Source organism: Anopheles aquasalis, chromosome 2, assembly GCF_943734665.1.
Source record: "Anopheles aquasalis chromosome 2, idAnoAquaMG_Q_19, whole genome shotgun sequence".
Classification (NCBI taxonomy): domain Eukaryota; kingdom Metazoa; phylum Arthropoda; class Insecta; order Diptera; family Culicidae; genus Anopheles; species Anopheles aquasalis.
In genome coordinates this window covers 30,345,001-30,362,500 of record NC_064877.1, presented here as the reverse complement: position 1 = coordinate 30,362,500, position 17,500 = coordinate 30,345,001, and the positions used below count along the sequence as shown (strand labels likewise).

The following is a 17,500-nucleotide window of genomic DNA, read 5'->3' as shown; positions in this document are numbered from 1 at the left end:
GTTTTGTAATATTTGTGTTTGTATCAAGTTTATTTTTGAGTCACAATCAATCGTTTCTCCTTGTTTAAATACATATTTTACATACATTTGTTCCTAATCTCTGCGTTGATTAACTTTAAAATCGTGCTAACGAGCAGGTTCTGGATGCTCTGCGCCAATTCCTAAAAAAAAATCATTCAACCGAATTCGGCAACAAAATTCCAGAGTCCAGAGTGACATCGATAGATGAGAATTGGAAAAACTAAAATAAAACAATGAATCTGTGCGCACAAATATATAAAACCCTACCTAGTGCCTGCCTGCTAGTGCATGTGTTTTTTTTCTTTATTTTCTTACTATATGCTTTATTTTTTTCTTTGAACGATGCTTTGGTTAATAAATTTACTTAGTTTTAAGTTGTGTTATTTTTTTTTCTTTTACCTTTTTTGCCTCGTTTCCTACTGTAGCTGCTACCTCTAGCGCATGTTTCCGTTCTATCACTCCTTGAATTCATCCAGACACAACCTGCTGCCGTTCTAGTCTGCCAAACAATCACGCCAAACCCTATTATTGATTGCCTCTCATAAAGCTACATTACCGCTTGACGTGCGGTAATGGAGGTTTCGCGATTACCAAACGATACTCACCTGCCCCCTTCGCCGCTCGATGGGTGCCCAATTAGCGAAGGTGTCTGTCTGTCTATCCTGGCGTCAGCGAACAGTGTTTACAACAAAGGCTTTCTAATGTGATCGAAATGGATGGCGTTCGGTGGTGTGTTGGTTCGCGATTAAATTTCGAACCACCCCCTTCCTCTGCTCGCCATGATATGGCGGTATGCCTCACATCCCACCGAACGGCGAAAGTACTGCCGGTATGTCGCTGTGTCACCCCCTCCAGGGGGCTGGGAGAAGGTTTAATGATCAGTTGCAAAACATCTGCACACATACCGGCGAGACGTGACATTGAAGGCAAGCGGTTGACGAAACAAACACAGCCCACCTTGTGTGTCGGTCTGGTGTTGCTCCAGAGCTCCATCCATCCATCGATCCATCCGTGGGGGTGGTGACCAACTATGGGTGCCGGTTTACGATCTCGTTCGAATCGTCTACAACGTCGAGGGTTCAGCCAGATCCACTCCACCCCCACCACCACCACCACCACCACCTCATCATCAATCATTGTGGATGATTTATTCTAGACCTTGGTCAGACGTCGAACCCCTTGGCGCTACTGGCGATTGCGGAGTAAGCGAAAAAAGTAAGCGCACAGTTGCCGGCACTTGAATGAGAAGCGAACGAACGCCAGGATATCCCAAAACCGGCCCCTCCGACACAGCAACACAGCACCACCCCGCAGTACACTGGCACTAATTAAACCAATCTGGCTTGAGTGTAGCTTAGCGGCCCCCCTGTTTGGTTGAGGATGGGGGAATGAAACGGGAATGGCTTTTTGGCACCGCGTAGGATGAGCAAAAAGGGCAAGATTGTATCACGCGGCACCAGGGCGACGGCAGTAACAGTAATTTTGTGCAAAACCGCACGCTATGGGGCAACCGGGGATCCAAAATAGCCGCTGGCCGAAAGAGGAAGAAAGTTCAAGGTTGGGTAGGCAATTAACATTGCATTGCCATTTTTTGATGCGATTCCGATCGGAAGTCTCTCGAGTAGCAGCAGCACCCGGTACACCGGGCAACGCCACAGAAACAGCTGACCGGCGGAACGTTCCATTGCATAGTAATGTGGGTTATTTTTGGCACCCGGTGATGTTGGCGGTGAGCACGCGAGCTGCCGGCTGATGAACTTTCCTTCCTAGGGGTTAAGAGAGAAACCGTCGCCACAGGACGGACCGTGTGGTGGTTTTGGTGCTGGATGGATCCTAGACGCGGCTTTATTGCCACCATAAACCTCATCGATCGCCGTTGCCTTCGATGTGGCAACCAAACTTCCATCCTAAATGAGGTGCCATTCATCGGAGAGCTTCGTCGCGGTGGTCCTAAAGTGGCTCGAGATACTTTCGGTAGTTTCTATCACCAGTTGTCCGCCACACACTCCCTGTTTGGCGTGGGGCCTATGGAAGGGCATTCGAGTAAAATATAACAAACGGAATTCGGATGTACCAGGCACAACTCACGCACCAAAGGGAGCAACGAACGCACATCAATCTGCTGAAGCATGATGACCCCAGCAGATGTGAGAGAAGGGATTCGGTTTAAAATTTAGGCCCTCAGTAGAAGGAAGAGAAAGCCCCGGAATTGACCTTCGGTGTCGGTTTCGGCGAGGAACCTTCGCACGCAACCCTCTTCAAGTATCCGCGTTTGATGTTTGGGCAGCTAATTTGCTGAGCTAATCACACTGCGGGTTTTTCATCGCCCCGCAAGCGCGAAGGTAGTGCTCCGGGAATTCCTGGCTTACTGGCCGGTTTTGGTTTTCACCTCCCTCGTGTACTCTCGTTGTAAGTAAACACATGTTGCCACCGAGGAGTGTACGTGCGTTTTGGGAATACCATTTCACACCTCCTGGCTTTTTTTAGGATCGTTCAATCGCTTTGACCAATCGTACGCATTTTTTTTTATTCTGGGGAACAGAAGGTTCTGAATGTGTAAATTTCCTGGAAGTAAGGGAAGCGATCGGCGATTATCGAGCGATGGTTCAATGAGTTTTACCAAAAACGCAAATGGGCTGGCACAGAGCGCAAACAAAGCCCAGCCCTCAGCAGTGGCCAGTTGTTTGTCAATTCACTTCATTCTTGGATACCTTTAGCACTAATGAAGTGTCCAAATTTGTGATTGACCACAAGCAGCCAGTGGTGGTCTGTTGCTGGGTTCCGCCGAATCTAATGAGCCATGGATTGCCCGCCATTACCGGCCGCACGACGCTGATTGATGTGCAAATGTGCTGAACAGGCCACAGCTGGTCTCTGGTACGAAATGAAGGATCCGTTCCTTAATTATTTGATAGGATTGGTTGGTTTCATATTAGCTGATTGGAATGTAGCGTGGCCCAGCAATCGAACCCATTACCGAATGGGATTACCGATGTTGATTGAAATTGTGGTCAGGCATTCAGTTTGGCCAGGGCCACCACGAGCTGGCCGCTGCTCCGAATCCATCCGGTGGAATCAAATAATGAATCTAGGTGAGAGCATTATTGGGTTCCCGGGCGTTCGATTACGTTCCGATGCGCAATCCTTACCATCCTTTGACCACGACCAGCCCCACCACGAACAGTAAACAAAGTGGTGGTGGTTTCCGGTGGTCCGCTGTCTCTGTAATGTCTTGTCGGTGCGATGTTGCAGCGCCAGTAGCTCTCCGGGGCCAGGCCGGTGGCAATGGAATATTAATCTGCACCATTATCTTCGCCCCCTGTGTCCGGTGCTACATCCTGTTGCTTTCGTTCCAAAGGGGTTCAGCGACATCGGATGCACGGGGTTGTCCTTGCGCGTGTCGAACTCTGCACAGCTCTCTGCTGCTGGATCTCGCACTCTGCACCGGAGATTCACAATCGAAACCGCCACTTGGCGTGGACGTTGGCGTGTGACAGACGGAGATTGAAATTAATTTAACCGAGCGAATGGTGGTAATGTATTGGGGTGCAGCTTCCGGGGTTCGTTGATCGTACTGCCCGTGATGATCTGGTCTGTTTGCAAATGGCAACGGGAGGAATGACCTTTCGGATGTGCCAGTGTCGGTGGTGGTTAAGTAGAATAAACGGGACAATCGGTCACACGAATCGTGGCTGCTGACCATCGAAACAATGATCTACTTGAGGCAAAAGAGCAGAAGAGCGTAATGACATTTCGATTTTCATACCGTCAATGGTTCATTTGGTGCAATGTTGTTTCCTCCTATCTTTGCTCGAATGTTTTGGAGATGTTTCGAATGAATGGTGGAGGATTAGAACAAGCTTTTGCAAGTGCTGCAATTGTCAAAAATCGAATGCAAATGAAGGACTAATAGGAAGTGGTGTGTGACATAAGCCTCTAGCACCTAGCCACAGCCTCTCATCTAGCGCGACAGCCGCATCGTGTTTCAGTTTGACAGATTTATCGGTCAACCCACACACGCCCCACAGCCTATCGGTATCGGTAGCAATAAAGCTCTAATAGGCTTATGGCACCGCGCGGCACACCATCCGTGGCAACAATCATGCAGACGCGTGGACATAATGATCCATGAACCTCTTATCATCTGCTAGCCAGCGTTGCGATTCATCGCGCCAGCAACCTTGCCACTCAGCATGGTCTGTGGTGGGTTTTTGGAGGGGGGGCGCGGAGTGGATCAATCACGGACGGACAGAAGCCCCGTTTGGTGATAGATACCCGGAACATCTAGTTATCAAAATTTACCACCGTATCTCACGGCGCGCAAGGTCAGTGCAAACATTGAATGGATTGGATTGGTTTCTTCGCCGGAAACCGGAAGCCAGCCCCCGCGGCAGTGGTCGTATGTGGTGTGAAAAAGCAAGAGCATCCATGGCACCTCCGTTGCAGCTCCATAGTGCCGCAAAAGGGGCCCACAGACCATGTAATGGTGTGTACGGCCACGACACGACAGGCTGATGGAGGCCAAGGTAATCGCGACACCTGACTCCCACCGGACCGGTGCCAACCTTCGCGCCCTTACCCATTGCATAATCCTTTCGGGGGCACCACTTGGCGGCCGGAACCACCGCCTAAACTCTCCCGCTCTCTGCCGCAAGTGAGACCGATCAGCCGAGTGTTCTGAATGTCGTTCGAACCTAATTTGCAATGAACGGTCTCGAGTGGCGAGTAGGCAGACACCGGGGTCTGCCACCATCAACTGGTGGTCAGATGTAACTCCTATCGACTGGGTCTGAAATGACAGCGACAACGAAAGTCCACACGGTGGTCGCTTGCGTGAAATGTAATTAACGGCCCCACAGATCGCGCGCATCGTCATTCATAACGCGCTATTCGCACTTCCCCCTTCAGGCGTTTGATGGTTCTTAGCAACCTCTGCATCGCCCCATGGTCCCGTCATAACTGCGGGATTGGTTACTTTGATTTGGAAATGGGTGTTTGGACTTTCCGCCGCTCTCGTATGATCACGTTCACGGACGATGACTTTGGGGGATGGAGAGTTGGCTGGTTGGTTGGTTGTTTTGCTTGGCAAACTCGCGCTGACGTCTCCGTAATGTAGGTCGTGGCAGTGCCATGTTGGGCAATTTGAAAACGATTCCCAGTAGCTCTACACCCTCGATATTCCTTCTACGGATTGCTGGTATTTGGGGATTTCCGTTCGGTTGAGTCAGAGATACCGATAATTCTACTGATTGAGTTGATGGGGCGGAGAATGTAGCTTGTTTGCTGCTTTTAAACAATAGATTTTTTTTCTCAGCAAAGATATTTAAGCCAACTGGTTGTTTCTTGTCGTTTATTATTTATTAAAACTCTCTTCAATTTTTTTATTTTGTAAATTGAATTAACAACTGTTTTTCAACACTATTTCCAACTCTTTCTTCTTTTCTAAATCGTCTTTCTTAACATCCTTGGTCACTTATCAAATTTCTCATTTCTTTTTATTTTATCTACATTTTAGTCTTCAATTAATTGGTTTCAAGAAAAACATTTCATTTAACTTCGAACTGCAGTTTATACTTTTGCTGCAGATAGTTACATACATTCTGATTTCAAGAATTTCTAGTCAAGCGCTCGATTTCTATTTAATAACTCTGTGATGACAAATTCTCGAACGATGGTGACGCATTTCCAGATCTTCGAATCTGCAAAACATTAATGCAAAAATGTTAAACATCAAAATAAACGTCTTCTAACACCGTACCTTCCCTCTCTTCTGCTTGCAGGCCAACAGCGATGCCGCCCTCGGCAAGTACGGTGGTGGTGTCCAGGGTGCCGCCGGTTCGGGCAGCCTGTTCGTCGCCAACCACGCTTACTAAGCGGAGCTAAACACCACCGCTACACCGCTATAGGCATAGTTGCATCCACATAAACTTGCGACCGACCGCCCCAGTTGAATCGCGACGCATTCCTTCCCCGATGGTCCTCTACCAAAACTTCTCAAAGTTCCCTTCGTTCTCCTTCGATTTCATTCGTCCAACCGTCATCACTCGACGCAACCATATTGGGAGCGCGCGCGCGCCAGTGTACCGATCCAAATGCAGCAGCAGTTGCGGCAGCTGCAGCGAAAGTATTGTCGGGCCTTATCCCTTATCCGAGGGCTTGGTGTCGCTGGGTTGGACATTGCTGGATTTCCGGTTTAGTTTTTTATTTCGTTCCGTTCTCTCCTCGCTGCGTGCTCGCGTAGGGGGCGGTTGGTGGTCTGCAAGCTTCAAGGCATCATAGGCATAGGCATTAGCACATCCTGGAGCTGAGTGACTAGGGATAGTAATCCATCGATTAGCGTATCTCAAAATCGTACCATATTATCAATGTAGAAGACATCCACGGTGTGAGCTTTCTCGTGTTGCCCCTTTTGCTACGCAAGTGTTGCTCTCGTTTCCGGCGGGGTTTGAGGCGGAGCTGCGGTACATTCGTGACCACCAGCAGGTCAGTTGGTGTTCTCTGTCAGTGGAAGCAACTCCAGCGTGAAACTTTGCATTTGAGTTACCTTTTTTTCTGCACGAAAGGTACGCGTAAGAACATCACGCCAACCAATCACGCCAATTCGAAACGAGCGGCCAACGAGTCGCACACAGGGGGGAACACAGGAGTCTCACCCGATATGGAGCTATGCTAAGGGGAGGAAATATCGTAGCAGAAAAGAAAAACAACACAACACAGAACGAAAAAAACCCCGAAAAGCTGTCCGCCGTTTGTTGTGTTTGACTCTGTTTAATTTATAATGTTCTCTAGTTTAAACGATACTGGTTCGTAATATTACCAAAAAGTAAAAACCTGAAAGTAACCCGGCAAATGGCAGCAGAGACACACCGGAAAAGGTAAAATGGAAAGGGTGAAGAGCGAGCTACACTATTTGCAAACCACCAACTGTCAATGATGCTGTGGACACATTAAGCGTATCTTATAATGTTACAATAAAATGATAAAAAAAACAAAATCCAAAAGCGCCATCTCAGCGTAATCAAACTGTCTCTTGACATCCGAAATGGGTAGGTTCAATTGAATTACAGAGCTCAACGGGGGCGCATTGCTCAGTCCTGGAACGTGGCTTATCTTTACGTCGCTTCCAATGCCTGGGAACGGCATACCAAATCCCATTTTCAATTCACTCCCACGGTTGATTGGCTCATCCTCTCTACAATTAAAAATTAATTCAACACCTGATCCGTGCGCCGCTTCGTATTCTCGTGCAGCGAACCATGCACCAGCAAGCCTGCAAGCTTTCAGCTTCAAAAGTAATTCATTTCAATGGAGGGCGAAATCGTGTGCCAGCAGTGGATTGGCCGGCTTCAATGACAAATTAAGCGTCCAATTATCCGCACCAGCGGGACCCTGCTGGCACGAAATATAGGAAAACACGTCCACCGTGCTGCCGTGCGTCCGTACGATGCGTGAATTGGCAATCAGCAATTTGTTGCAAAAAAGGCAGCGAACGGTGTGCGGTGAGTGTCCGGTTCGGGGATGTCGCCGCGGTGTCACCGGTTTATATATTCCGCTCGCCAGACAGCTGGAAGAGTAATTGGTTTAAATTTGTCATTTTTCAAACCTTCCCTTATGATGTTTACCCGTTGGCTGGCGGGCGTTGACAATGGCCGGAGTAAGATTAATGAGAAAAACCATCCTTATTTACATCCCGACTGCTGTCCAGAGTGGACAAAGGCCGCCTGGTGGCGAATTGGAAAGTTTGTTTTTCACTTTTGCAATAACTTTAAGTTTTAGTTTTGGGAAAATGAAAATGAAAATAGCTTTTTTTATCGACTTTTTTGTTGTATTTTATGTTCTGTTTATGCTGTAAGTGTTGCAAATGGAAAAAAGTGGAACAGTGAACCCAGACATCGTGATACATTGTGACCCTTTAAACGAAATCCATTTTTGTGCTTTGACATCGATTTCTTTAAACATTCCTGTGTGAATTATAGATAAACAATCCACCAGAACGGAAAGAAATCGCGTGTAAAATGGAACCGCTCCGTAAAAAAAACCTTCCCTTCACATTTGCTCAAATCGTCCAAAACGTCGCGTAATTGAGTTTAAAAATATTTTCCCAAACCAATTACCGACTTCACCTTCCACCCCTCTTTGCCGCACCAGCAACCTCCTCCCCTCTCACGGTACGAAACGAAGCGAAGGTTCTGCAAAACTCATTCGAAAGACAAATGGAAACCCTGCCCACCCCTTTGCTTTCCCCCGTGGCGCTAGCTCTCTATTATTCATTGCGTTTTACATGAGGCAAGGGCCAGTGCAGGGACCCAGGGGCCAGAGAGAAATCGTAACGATGATGATGGCATTGCAACCGCTACGCTTCACCGGCGAAACGGCGATGAACCGATCCCCACGTCCCTTACAGTACCGACCGACCGGCCCCGGCTAAGCCGGCAGTCGGCAATCCTCCCGGCTTTGACCTTCGGCCTCGAACGCGGCGGACACGCTCTCCAGGGAAATGCAAGGCCACACCGAGCGTACGGGCACGGGACTGCAAAAGTTCACATTTGAATGATGGATGAGACTTACTTGGCAGTTTAGTGTATCTTTTGCCAGCCACCACTGGAATCATAAAGCGTAAGGGACGCCGACAAGCCGCGGTGAAATGGGTTTTTTCCCTTCTTCTTCTTCTTCTTCTTCTTCTTCTTCTTCTTCTTCTCCCGTGCCACTAAACGATGTCTAATGGTTGCAAGGTCTCAGACTAGCGCCGTGATGACCTGCATTGTCTGTTTTGGGACCACGAGATTACCGGGATATTACACTTTTCAAATGAATTCAATTTGATGAATGTAGTGCCTTCGCGGGAAACGCGAACTTGAACTTGAACGATGCAACGACGACTTTGAGCAAACGCTCAGTAGCATTTGCTGTGATGTTCCTTGGCGTGAGCGATCGATAGCTGCAATGGAAGCTATTTTCAAATATTTTCACCACATGGAAATGACTCTTTTGGGTCCCCTAAGGGGGGACTTCGGTATTTAATTTTTATTTGTGATTTTGTGATATTATGTTTTTAACATTTTTCCCTGAAAGCTGATCCTTTCAAGAGTATTGTGTAAAAGTTTTGGATCAATCAAGGAAGAACTGACAAAGATACAGATTTTTGAAAATCCGCGATTCATACAGGGCTCCATGCAGCCCGCTACTTTGAAGAACGTTTCCCAAAACCAACGTTTTTAAAGTCAGTGTCCATCGTACCGTAAAAACTACTGGGCTGATCGATTTGAAATTTTTAACACATAATCTGCACACTTTTTGCCAGGTAATCCCGTCGAGAGATCATTAAAATTAATATGCCATTTATTTGCATAAATAAAGTTGAATGGTTACGTCACAAAAAATCGTCAAAAAAGGGCCTTTTTTTGGGCGTGTCGTAGCGTATTGATAGCGTTCTCTGTTGCTCTGGAGCGGAGGCTTAAAAGAGTTACAAAATCCAAATCATATTTCAATCATTTCATAATGTGCTCTGCCTGTGCGCCGATAACAGGAAATGTAATAGCCAGATTGTCAGGGGGAAACCGAAGCCGTCAACGACGAACACAACACAAGCGCTGGTTGTCTGGCTGACTGGCTGGTTGTGACTCCGTTTTACCTTCCATCTTCAAATTGCGCCGTGCCATCGTCGTTTTGCGTCGCTGCTGTAATGCTGCCGACAAGAAAGGATGAACACAGTCACCTCGTTTAACATATCTCTCCCTCGGGAGGCGGACGGCGGAGACACGCCTCCGGAGTTATGCAACTGGAAGCTGACGACCGACGCATGTGTTCTGCTTCTGCTTTTGCATTCTTTCGACACAATGGTAAGTGAAAGAAAAGTGTAGCAGTAGATTAGAGACGGAAATGGAAATTTCGGAATTCACGCAACACACGAGCTAACACATTCCATCAACACTTTTGCAACCCACGGAACACTTTTCTGTACGGATCTGCACTCTTGATATAATCGTGGAAGCGTCAAATGCAGACCACACACACCACACACACGAGTTACTTAACCACCTCGTAAGGACTCGACGAGCGTCGTATCGTTTCGTGAACTGGAAGCCGCTATCTGTTTTTATCTCACTAACCCGTTGCACAATGATGCGGGTACGATGCCGATGCCGTTTGTCGGTGAAAAGGTCAGCCAGCGGGTTGTGATGGGTTGTGATGCGCACCACGAAACCAGCGAGCGCGAGCATCCGTCGTAACGCACGTAAAAAGTACAACGCAGTAGAGTTATGTACGCAGTAGAGTTGTGGACACAACCAAACGGTAAAAAAAATTGATCATAATAAAGAGTGAAACATTATACAGTAGAGCGGCACCGACGGCAGGATTCTCGGAGAAATGCTTTCCACCTTCGTTGTTCCACACGGAATGGAGGCGTTCGTTTGAAAGCAAAACGTGCTCAGTGACCGTGGTCACTTCGAGAATGTTCGAAATGTGAAGAATCGGGTCGGGTGTGGGTCCAGGCGGTGTGAGGGAATGCAATGAAAAAGGGTTGATCAAGCTGTTAGAAATAGTTGATGAGTAATTTGAACCATTGAATTGGCCCCATTACTATCCCAGACGCACCGTAGCGTAAACAATTTGTTCTTTCTCCATTCTATGGCAGCTCGATCGTGATGGAGAGCGCATATTTTGTAGCAAGCCGTGGTTTTGGTAGTAAAGTAGGCAGCAAATGTCACAAATTGCCTGTGGGCCTCACAGATGATCACAAAAAATAACATTAAAACAGTTTTCAATAAGCCATTTTAAGGTGTATTGAATAAAGAAGCTATCTTCTAAAACATCTCCCTAAACGTACCGACATAATCTGAGCGCTTTAAAGAAGTTCACTTATGAACTCCACCAAATATCATCACCACAGCATGACGATGCGCCGCGGGCTTCAATCTGGAAAACATAATTTCGTCCCCCTCACTCGGCCACGGGAAAAGCAGCTGCTCGGAAGCCACCGACACACCACATTACCGATTGGGATTCATTCTAGGAAATTGAAGTTTTTGGGCCCAGCACTCCGTATCGGATCTGGATCGAACAAACTCAATCAAATCCCCGCCGATGGCCATCAAACTTCGATTGTCCCTTTTTTCTGTCCCATCGGACGGTTGCCATAAGGGGTCACATCGGGGAGGTGTGTTTGCGGGTACAGTTTGATCCAAGTTCTGATGGCCAATCAATAGATTGAAGTGGGAGAGCGAGACAGAGAAGGAGAGAGAAAGCTCTAGGAGTCCAAAACACGTAAAAGGGATCATTTTATGCGAGTGGTGAAGCCACGAGCTACGGCTGATGAACCCATTTGCCAGGGAACCGGAACCTCTCTCAGTCCAAAGCGTTGCTGGTGCTTTGAAGTTTCCGGCCAGCGCCAAGTTATGCTCTGTTGTATGATAGAAGTGGGGGGATGCTACAGCATTTATAGTTTTTGGACAAGTCACACCATTCAACCATCGTCCTCTAATTGCATTACCAATTTGATGCTCGCGGATACGAGCACGCGCGCTTGCGCTCAAATTACCATTAGCCCCCATCCCTCACCCCAACTTTGAAGAATCCTTTTGATGTTGTACTGTCGTGTCGTGCGATAAGGGTTGGGAGGGTGGCGTGGGTTGAAAATGGCCTGCGAGAGCAACAGTTGCGTTTGTGTCGTTTCGTTTGCTCGCTGATGATGGGAAAGGATGGTTGGCCGAATTATGAGCATATGAATTATGTATTTGGCATTACACTAGCCACGGGCTTATGCTGGGCACATATGCTGTGTGTATGTATGTGTGATATTTTGGGAAGGAGAAGGATGGGTTGCCTCGAGCGATGCCTGAGGATCATTCTTAGCATTCATCGCATATTCGCTTCAAAGGTCACACAGTTGGCATCTTCCCGAGAAGAGATCGTACCTTTCTTTGCGGATCAAATCAGTTTCATGCTTTCAGAAGATGCCTTTTCCATTTTCATGAATGCAAGACAAAGGCGCCCAGTCACATTGTGTGGAATCGCTTTGAAAAGACTTTGTCTCATGAAAGGCATCCACTAAAGCAACGTAAGCCCTTCGTACACTAGGCTCTGCGGCGCTAACCAACGCTTAAATGCCGAGGGAAATAAACGTCTGAAACGAAACCGTCAACCGTTTAGGCTGCAATTATTGCTGGAAACTATTTATAATTCAAAACTCAATAACCTCCACCTGGCTAAGGCAAACAACATTTGGCTCGGTTTGCCTCGAGCGCTAATCATTTACAAGCCAAGCGAAAGTGATTTTAAACTTCGCTCGCAAGTGATGCGGTGCTAGCACGCCACCCAAATGGAATTCGGTTGAAGCTCTGAAGAGTGTTGCTGATGGAGACGCCAGGTGGCTCGTATTTTCCACGTGTTTTTTAGTGTCTTAACGCGTGCTGTGGTGGCTCCTACGACAACACGGTGACACCCTAGGGCTGTTTAAAAATCAAACTGGATGTAAAATCTAATATAGAGCTTCTTACCACCGTAAGGGTTAAAATTTTCCTGGATGGAGACGCCACACTAGGGGTGCTTACGAGTGAAATCTAGCAGCAGCTCCATCGTACTCCAGAGCACCAACCGTTCTATTTGCTTCTTCAACTTTCTCTCTCTATCTGTCTTATTGTAATCTTGATTGCGCGGGAGAATATCCGTTGGATTCGTTTCGTGCCATCAGTGCATGATAAGAACCACGACTCAAAACGGGCACAAGAGACCTTTCCGGGGAAATAGTGGTGACGTAGCACTACCGCATTACATTCGCGCGCCAGCGTGTTCACCCAACTGAAGCGACACAGATTTTTCCGCTCCCATAACCGTTTGCTGTTCGCGCTGCTGCACCATCATAAGGTTAGCCACACTCGCTAACCTCTTTCGCGCAAGCCAAGCTTCCTACAATGGAAAACGAGGCGTAAACTGTCCTGGAAAACACTCTCTCTCACTGTGTCGTGGTACAGAGGTTTGGTCTTCATTCTGCTACCAGCCGTTTGGAGTCGCATTTTCATCATTTCTCCCTGACACAAATTGGTATTCCCTCGCTTGCGCGCGCGCGCGCCCCCGGCACAACAGGTTGCCGGGGATGGGATGAGGCCAGAGCTTCAGCTAATTGGGTTGTTTCATGATAGCATCTTGATGAGCTGTCTCTGATGGCCCATCGTCATCGATGACGGTGCAGAAGTGGCAGCCACCGGCTGGCCAGCCAGTATTTAGGGCTCCTAGGGACCAGAAGCAGGTCATGAACTCTCGGGGACCTAGAGGGACGGTGAATTACAATTACGAAGGACGTGAGCGGTAGCACCACGCCGCTTACGGTGAATCGCGTGAATCTTGAAGACAGGCTAGCCTGGTTGGCGTGCCTTTGTGCGTGAGCCTTCCTGATCCGTGATAAGCGATGAGGCGAGACAACATTGTCTTGGATGGAACAGTTCAAGGATACGGGTTTGTCCGTATTGTGAAGATCCGGGAGCTGGTTGGTTGGGGAGAGTCGCATAATTAAATTGTGCCGCATGGAGTTTCTTCTTCTTTGCCGCAGTGATCTTGATTTGTTCCGGGGCCGTTTGGTTGAGGCAGTCACCCAAATCAATTAAGGTCTCGATAGTTTGTTGTGTTACGGTGGAAGGGAGAAATTGTTTGCAGCATCTTCTAAATTGAAAATCGTGAATAGATTTAAAGTATAGTGTGTTTAACACGATTTGAATTAATGGAGAATGGTTCATTCTCCTCGCATTGATTGTAAATGCTTCGGTGAATCATGCAGCCATTGTTTACCAAGCTCTCCGTTATTCCAGCTCGAGATTACAATGGATTACGATGGTGTTAGGGCGTCATAACGTCCCTCAACCACATCGTCGGCACGGCTCACCTGTGCTACTATTTTTAGCCACTCTGACACAGTTTACTCTAAGGTGTGCTGTTGCTAAATTTAGTCCAGCATTCAGACAGCGTCATCAGCGCAGATTCTATGCTGTAGTCTCGTGGGCATTGAAGGTGGGCGGTCCCGATTGACCAGCACCGAGTAGATGAGTTATCGAGTTTCAAATTAACCGACCACCACCAGCGCAGTCCACGTGATGAAGGTTGTTCCAATCTTTTTCCACTTGGAAGGTCTTACTAAACTGTCAGAAGCAGTCGAGTGGAATAAGAAATTCCGTTGAGTTCATCCAGAGTTGGACGCTTGCTGGAAGTGATTAGAGAGCCGATAAGAGGTTAGTATCAAGTTCATTTCGAGACTCTCTCCTTTTCTATGCAGCGTCAAATTGTCTAGATTATATCCGGAGTACCAGGCGAATCGTCTTTTCAGCCGAGCGCTGCCTTGTTCCTGCTGCTCTAAACGTCAGCTGAGTCTGAAGTGCTAATCCCCCATGACAGCGGATGGGGATAAAGCGAACTTACTACACTCTCTCAGTCGAAAGCATTAACTCATCGGAACACCCAGGACTGTACCGCACTTTGGTTGATGGTGGATTACGTTTCGACACGATCATATAGCGGCTTGCGTCGCATCGCATCGCGAGGGATAATAACTCCGCTTACTCGGGGCAATCGCGCTACTACGCTTGACACCCCATTATGCTGCACATCCATTTACGCCCGGAGCTAATGGTGCCCGATTAGAGCTAATGTTGTGTTCGTTCGGTGGAGTGCGTGCTTACCGGAATGGCCCCGAACGCCTGATCGACAGAAAAAGAAACTTTACGCTCATCTCGCGGTGATGATGGGAGGTCTGCCACCGAAGCTACCATAATCCTGCTCGGTTTTTAGACCAACACTCAACAGGGGTGGCGCTGCAAGTGCTTTCACCGAAATCCGGTCGCATTAACAGCCATTCGCAGTTGGAGGAGCGAAGGAATATTCCGCGGAAGACATTTGCTTCAGCTTGCATCCAGCGGTGCCAGTGATGGCGCTTTAGGGAGGCAATGCATTTGCGTGCGGCATAAAACAGGACGAAAAGACGAAGCTCTGTTCGCTCTGTTCCATTTTGATGCCACAATCGCGTTCGACAGCCTCACAATTTGAAACCAATGCGTTCCCTCCGAAAACAGGATGAAAACGAACAGCGATCGGTTGTGGTGGTGGTGTTTGATCGGGTTCTGTTTGAAGAAAGCAATCAGCAATCTGCTCGAGCAAGGGCTGGTTGGAAGTAATACAATTTTAAAATACATTCCAAGCGAAGCGACTCTATTAAAAATGTAATCAACCGACAGGGGATTTGGGGGGAAGCTCACTCACATACTCCTTGGATTCGGTGCCGCCTCAAAAGCCCGAAATGTGACGTAGAAAGTCGATTGGGACGATAATCACGGTACACACTTCACGCGAGAAGATGGTAGCGCCTTCATTCAATGCTATGTTCCATGGTGGCAGATTTTTGTGTATGTGATTCTTTAGTTCTCATTTTACTTTGATTATACAGAAAGAACGAGAGTGAGAGAGACAGCGAGAAGAAGGCTTAACACAGACATCGGAAAAGATTCAGCTTATGTTCCGACTTCGTTAGGGAGGTCGCAATCCTTTATTTAATCGCGATGTTTACAATCTATCAATGCAAGCTAAATCTAAACAAGTTCACTTTTTTTGTGAACATTTCTTATTTTTTCTTGGATTTTTAGAAAAGAAATGCGACTGCATGCTAACGTTAGAATGGACTGAAAGGGTATGTTAAGGGGGGCTTTGGTAATTTCTGACCAAAAAAAGACATATTTTTGATATTTTTTTATGAAGAAACTATTCAACTTATTTTTCTCAAGTGAATGGCACATTAAACTGCAACTTTTGAAGAATATTTAGGTTTTTTGTGGGGAAGATTTGTTAAAAACATCATCCATGGCATCAAATTCATAAAGGTGCGTCTGCGAAAAGATACATTTTCCGGTACTCATCGTAGCTGCGTGATGGGTTATTAGAAAAATACAAATCGATACTCGTTTGAAAGATTATAAGTTGATTTAGGTAGCCCCTTCGATTTTTGATGAATTTCCTTTTTTCTTATTTTTGTTAATTTTTTGTAGTTGAAAAAGAGATGCTTTTTGTCATTTTTTTGTGTCTTTACACGATTTGTTTAAAAAAAGAATCAACAATTTTTATTAAATCTTGACGGGCCTACCTGGCAAAGAGTGTACAGATTATGTGTTAAAAATTTCAAACTAATTGGTCCAGTACTTTTACGGTACGATGCGCACCGACTTCGAAACCGTTGGTTTTGGGAAACGGTTTTCAAAGTAGCGAGCTGCATGGAGCCTTGTATGAAACGCGGATTTTACATAATGTTCTTGAAAGGATCAGCATTCAGGGAAAAATGCTAAAAATATGAGTCACAAAAAATTAAATACCGAAGCCCCCCTTAATTTGTTAGGTGGAATAATTTCAAACAATCCTGTTCTCATACGAAAGAGCCTCGTATGAGACGAGTCGTTTAGCGGGAATTCTTCAAATGTTGCAGTTCAACATAAAAGCTACAACAACAAAAATAATCTCACGTTTTCGCGTCCAAAAACTACCAAATTTGAGTCTTTTTTTAGCACGAACTAACCATAAAACCTCCTTACTATGGACATCGATCATAGAAAAACGATTGACAAAGAACCATTCACCTAGCTTATTATGTTTCACATTCCAATACTCCAAATCCCGAAGCATAAACCGAATATACTCGAAACGAAAACAAATCCCCCCCCCCAAAAAACCCCTGACAAAACGCGCACGCTCGTCGAACAGAGCCATTCCATTCAATCACATAATAATCGGCTCGTTATGCGTTCGACTACATAATATCGTCACCGATGCTGAGGCTCTGGCTGGTATTTTGTAATAACCGCTAACCAGCTGGTTGATCGCTGATTAACGTAGCTTCACCACGCAGCATCTTTCCGACCGTTGGGAACTAAACTGGTTTGACTGTGCCGAACGGCCGCCACAGCCAGTGGCAGTCGCTTCTTTTGAATGTCAACCACCAAGTGGCCATTCGTAGTGAACGATGATGATGCTGGAACTACTACCAACGAGGCACGAGCACTACCTTCCGAGTTCGGTTCATGCGCTCGCGCGCCACGCTCATCCGATGGCCTCGCTTCCGAAGCGCCGAAAGTCGAACACCGGTTCCGTATCATCGACTGTGTCAGCGGGGCTTCACCGGGCGCACCTGCAACGAACCACGCCACGTTACATAACGCTCGAAAGCCCACGCGATTGTGGTCTCATCTTGAAAAATGAGAAAGAAGCCGGATAGCGTTGGATCGGAGCAGCAGCACCCCCGAATAGTAAACCGGAAGAGAGCTGAGGCTCGGCGATGGTTTTATGCAACGAGCGGGCTCGTGGTGGTAATAGATTGATTTTCCAACGCCTCTTGAAGATGATGATGACGCTTCTGTTGCCTGTTGGTCTCCCCTGTCTCTGGGCCTTCCGTCTCTAAACACTGGATGGGTCTCCGTTCGCGCCTCGCTCATCTTTCATCGAGCAAATCGCGCGT

The 17,500-nt window shown here is 47.1% G+C and overlaps 1 protein-coding gene across 2 annotated transcripts in view; it reads left to right on the top strand.

Annotated features, from left to right (window-relative positions):
- Positions 1-7,028, top strand: part of LOC126573172 (fructose-bisphosphate aldolase) — a 15,620-nt gene extending 8,592 nt beyond the window's left edge. The window contains exon 6 of one of the 2 annotated variants that reach the window (XM_050233101.1): positions 5,802-7,028. In XM_050233101.1, the coding sequence (XP_050089058.1) occupies positions 5,802-5,894 (93 nt within the window). In that variant the 3' untranslated portion in view covers positions 5,895-7,028. Of the gene's footprint in view, positions 293-5,801 lie in introns of those variants that run through there. The other variant, XM_050233100.1, reaches the window with a different exon arrangement.
- The last annotated feature ends 10,472 nt before the right edge of the window (positions 7,029-17,500 follow it).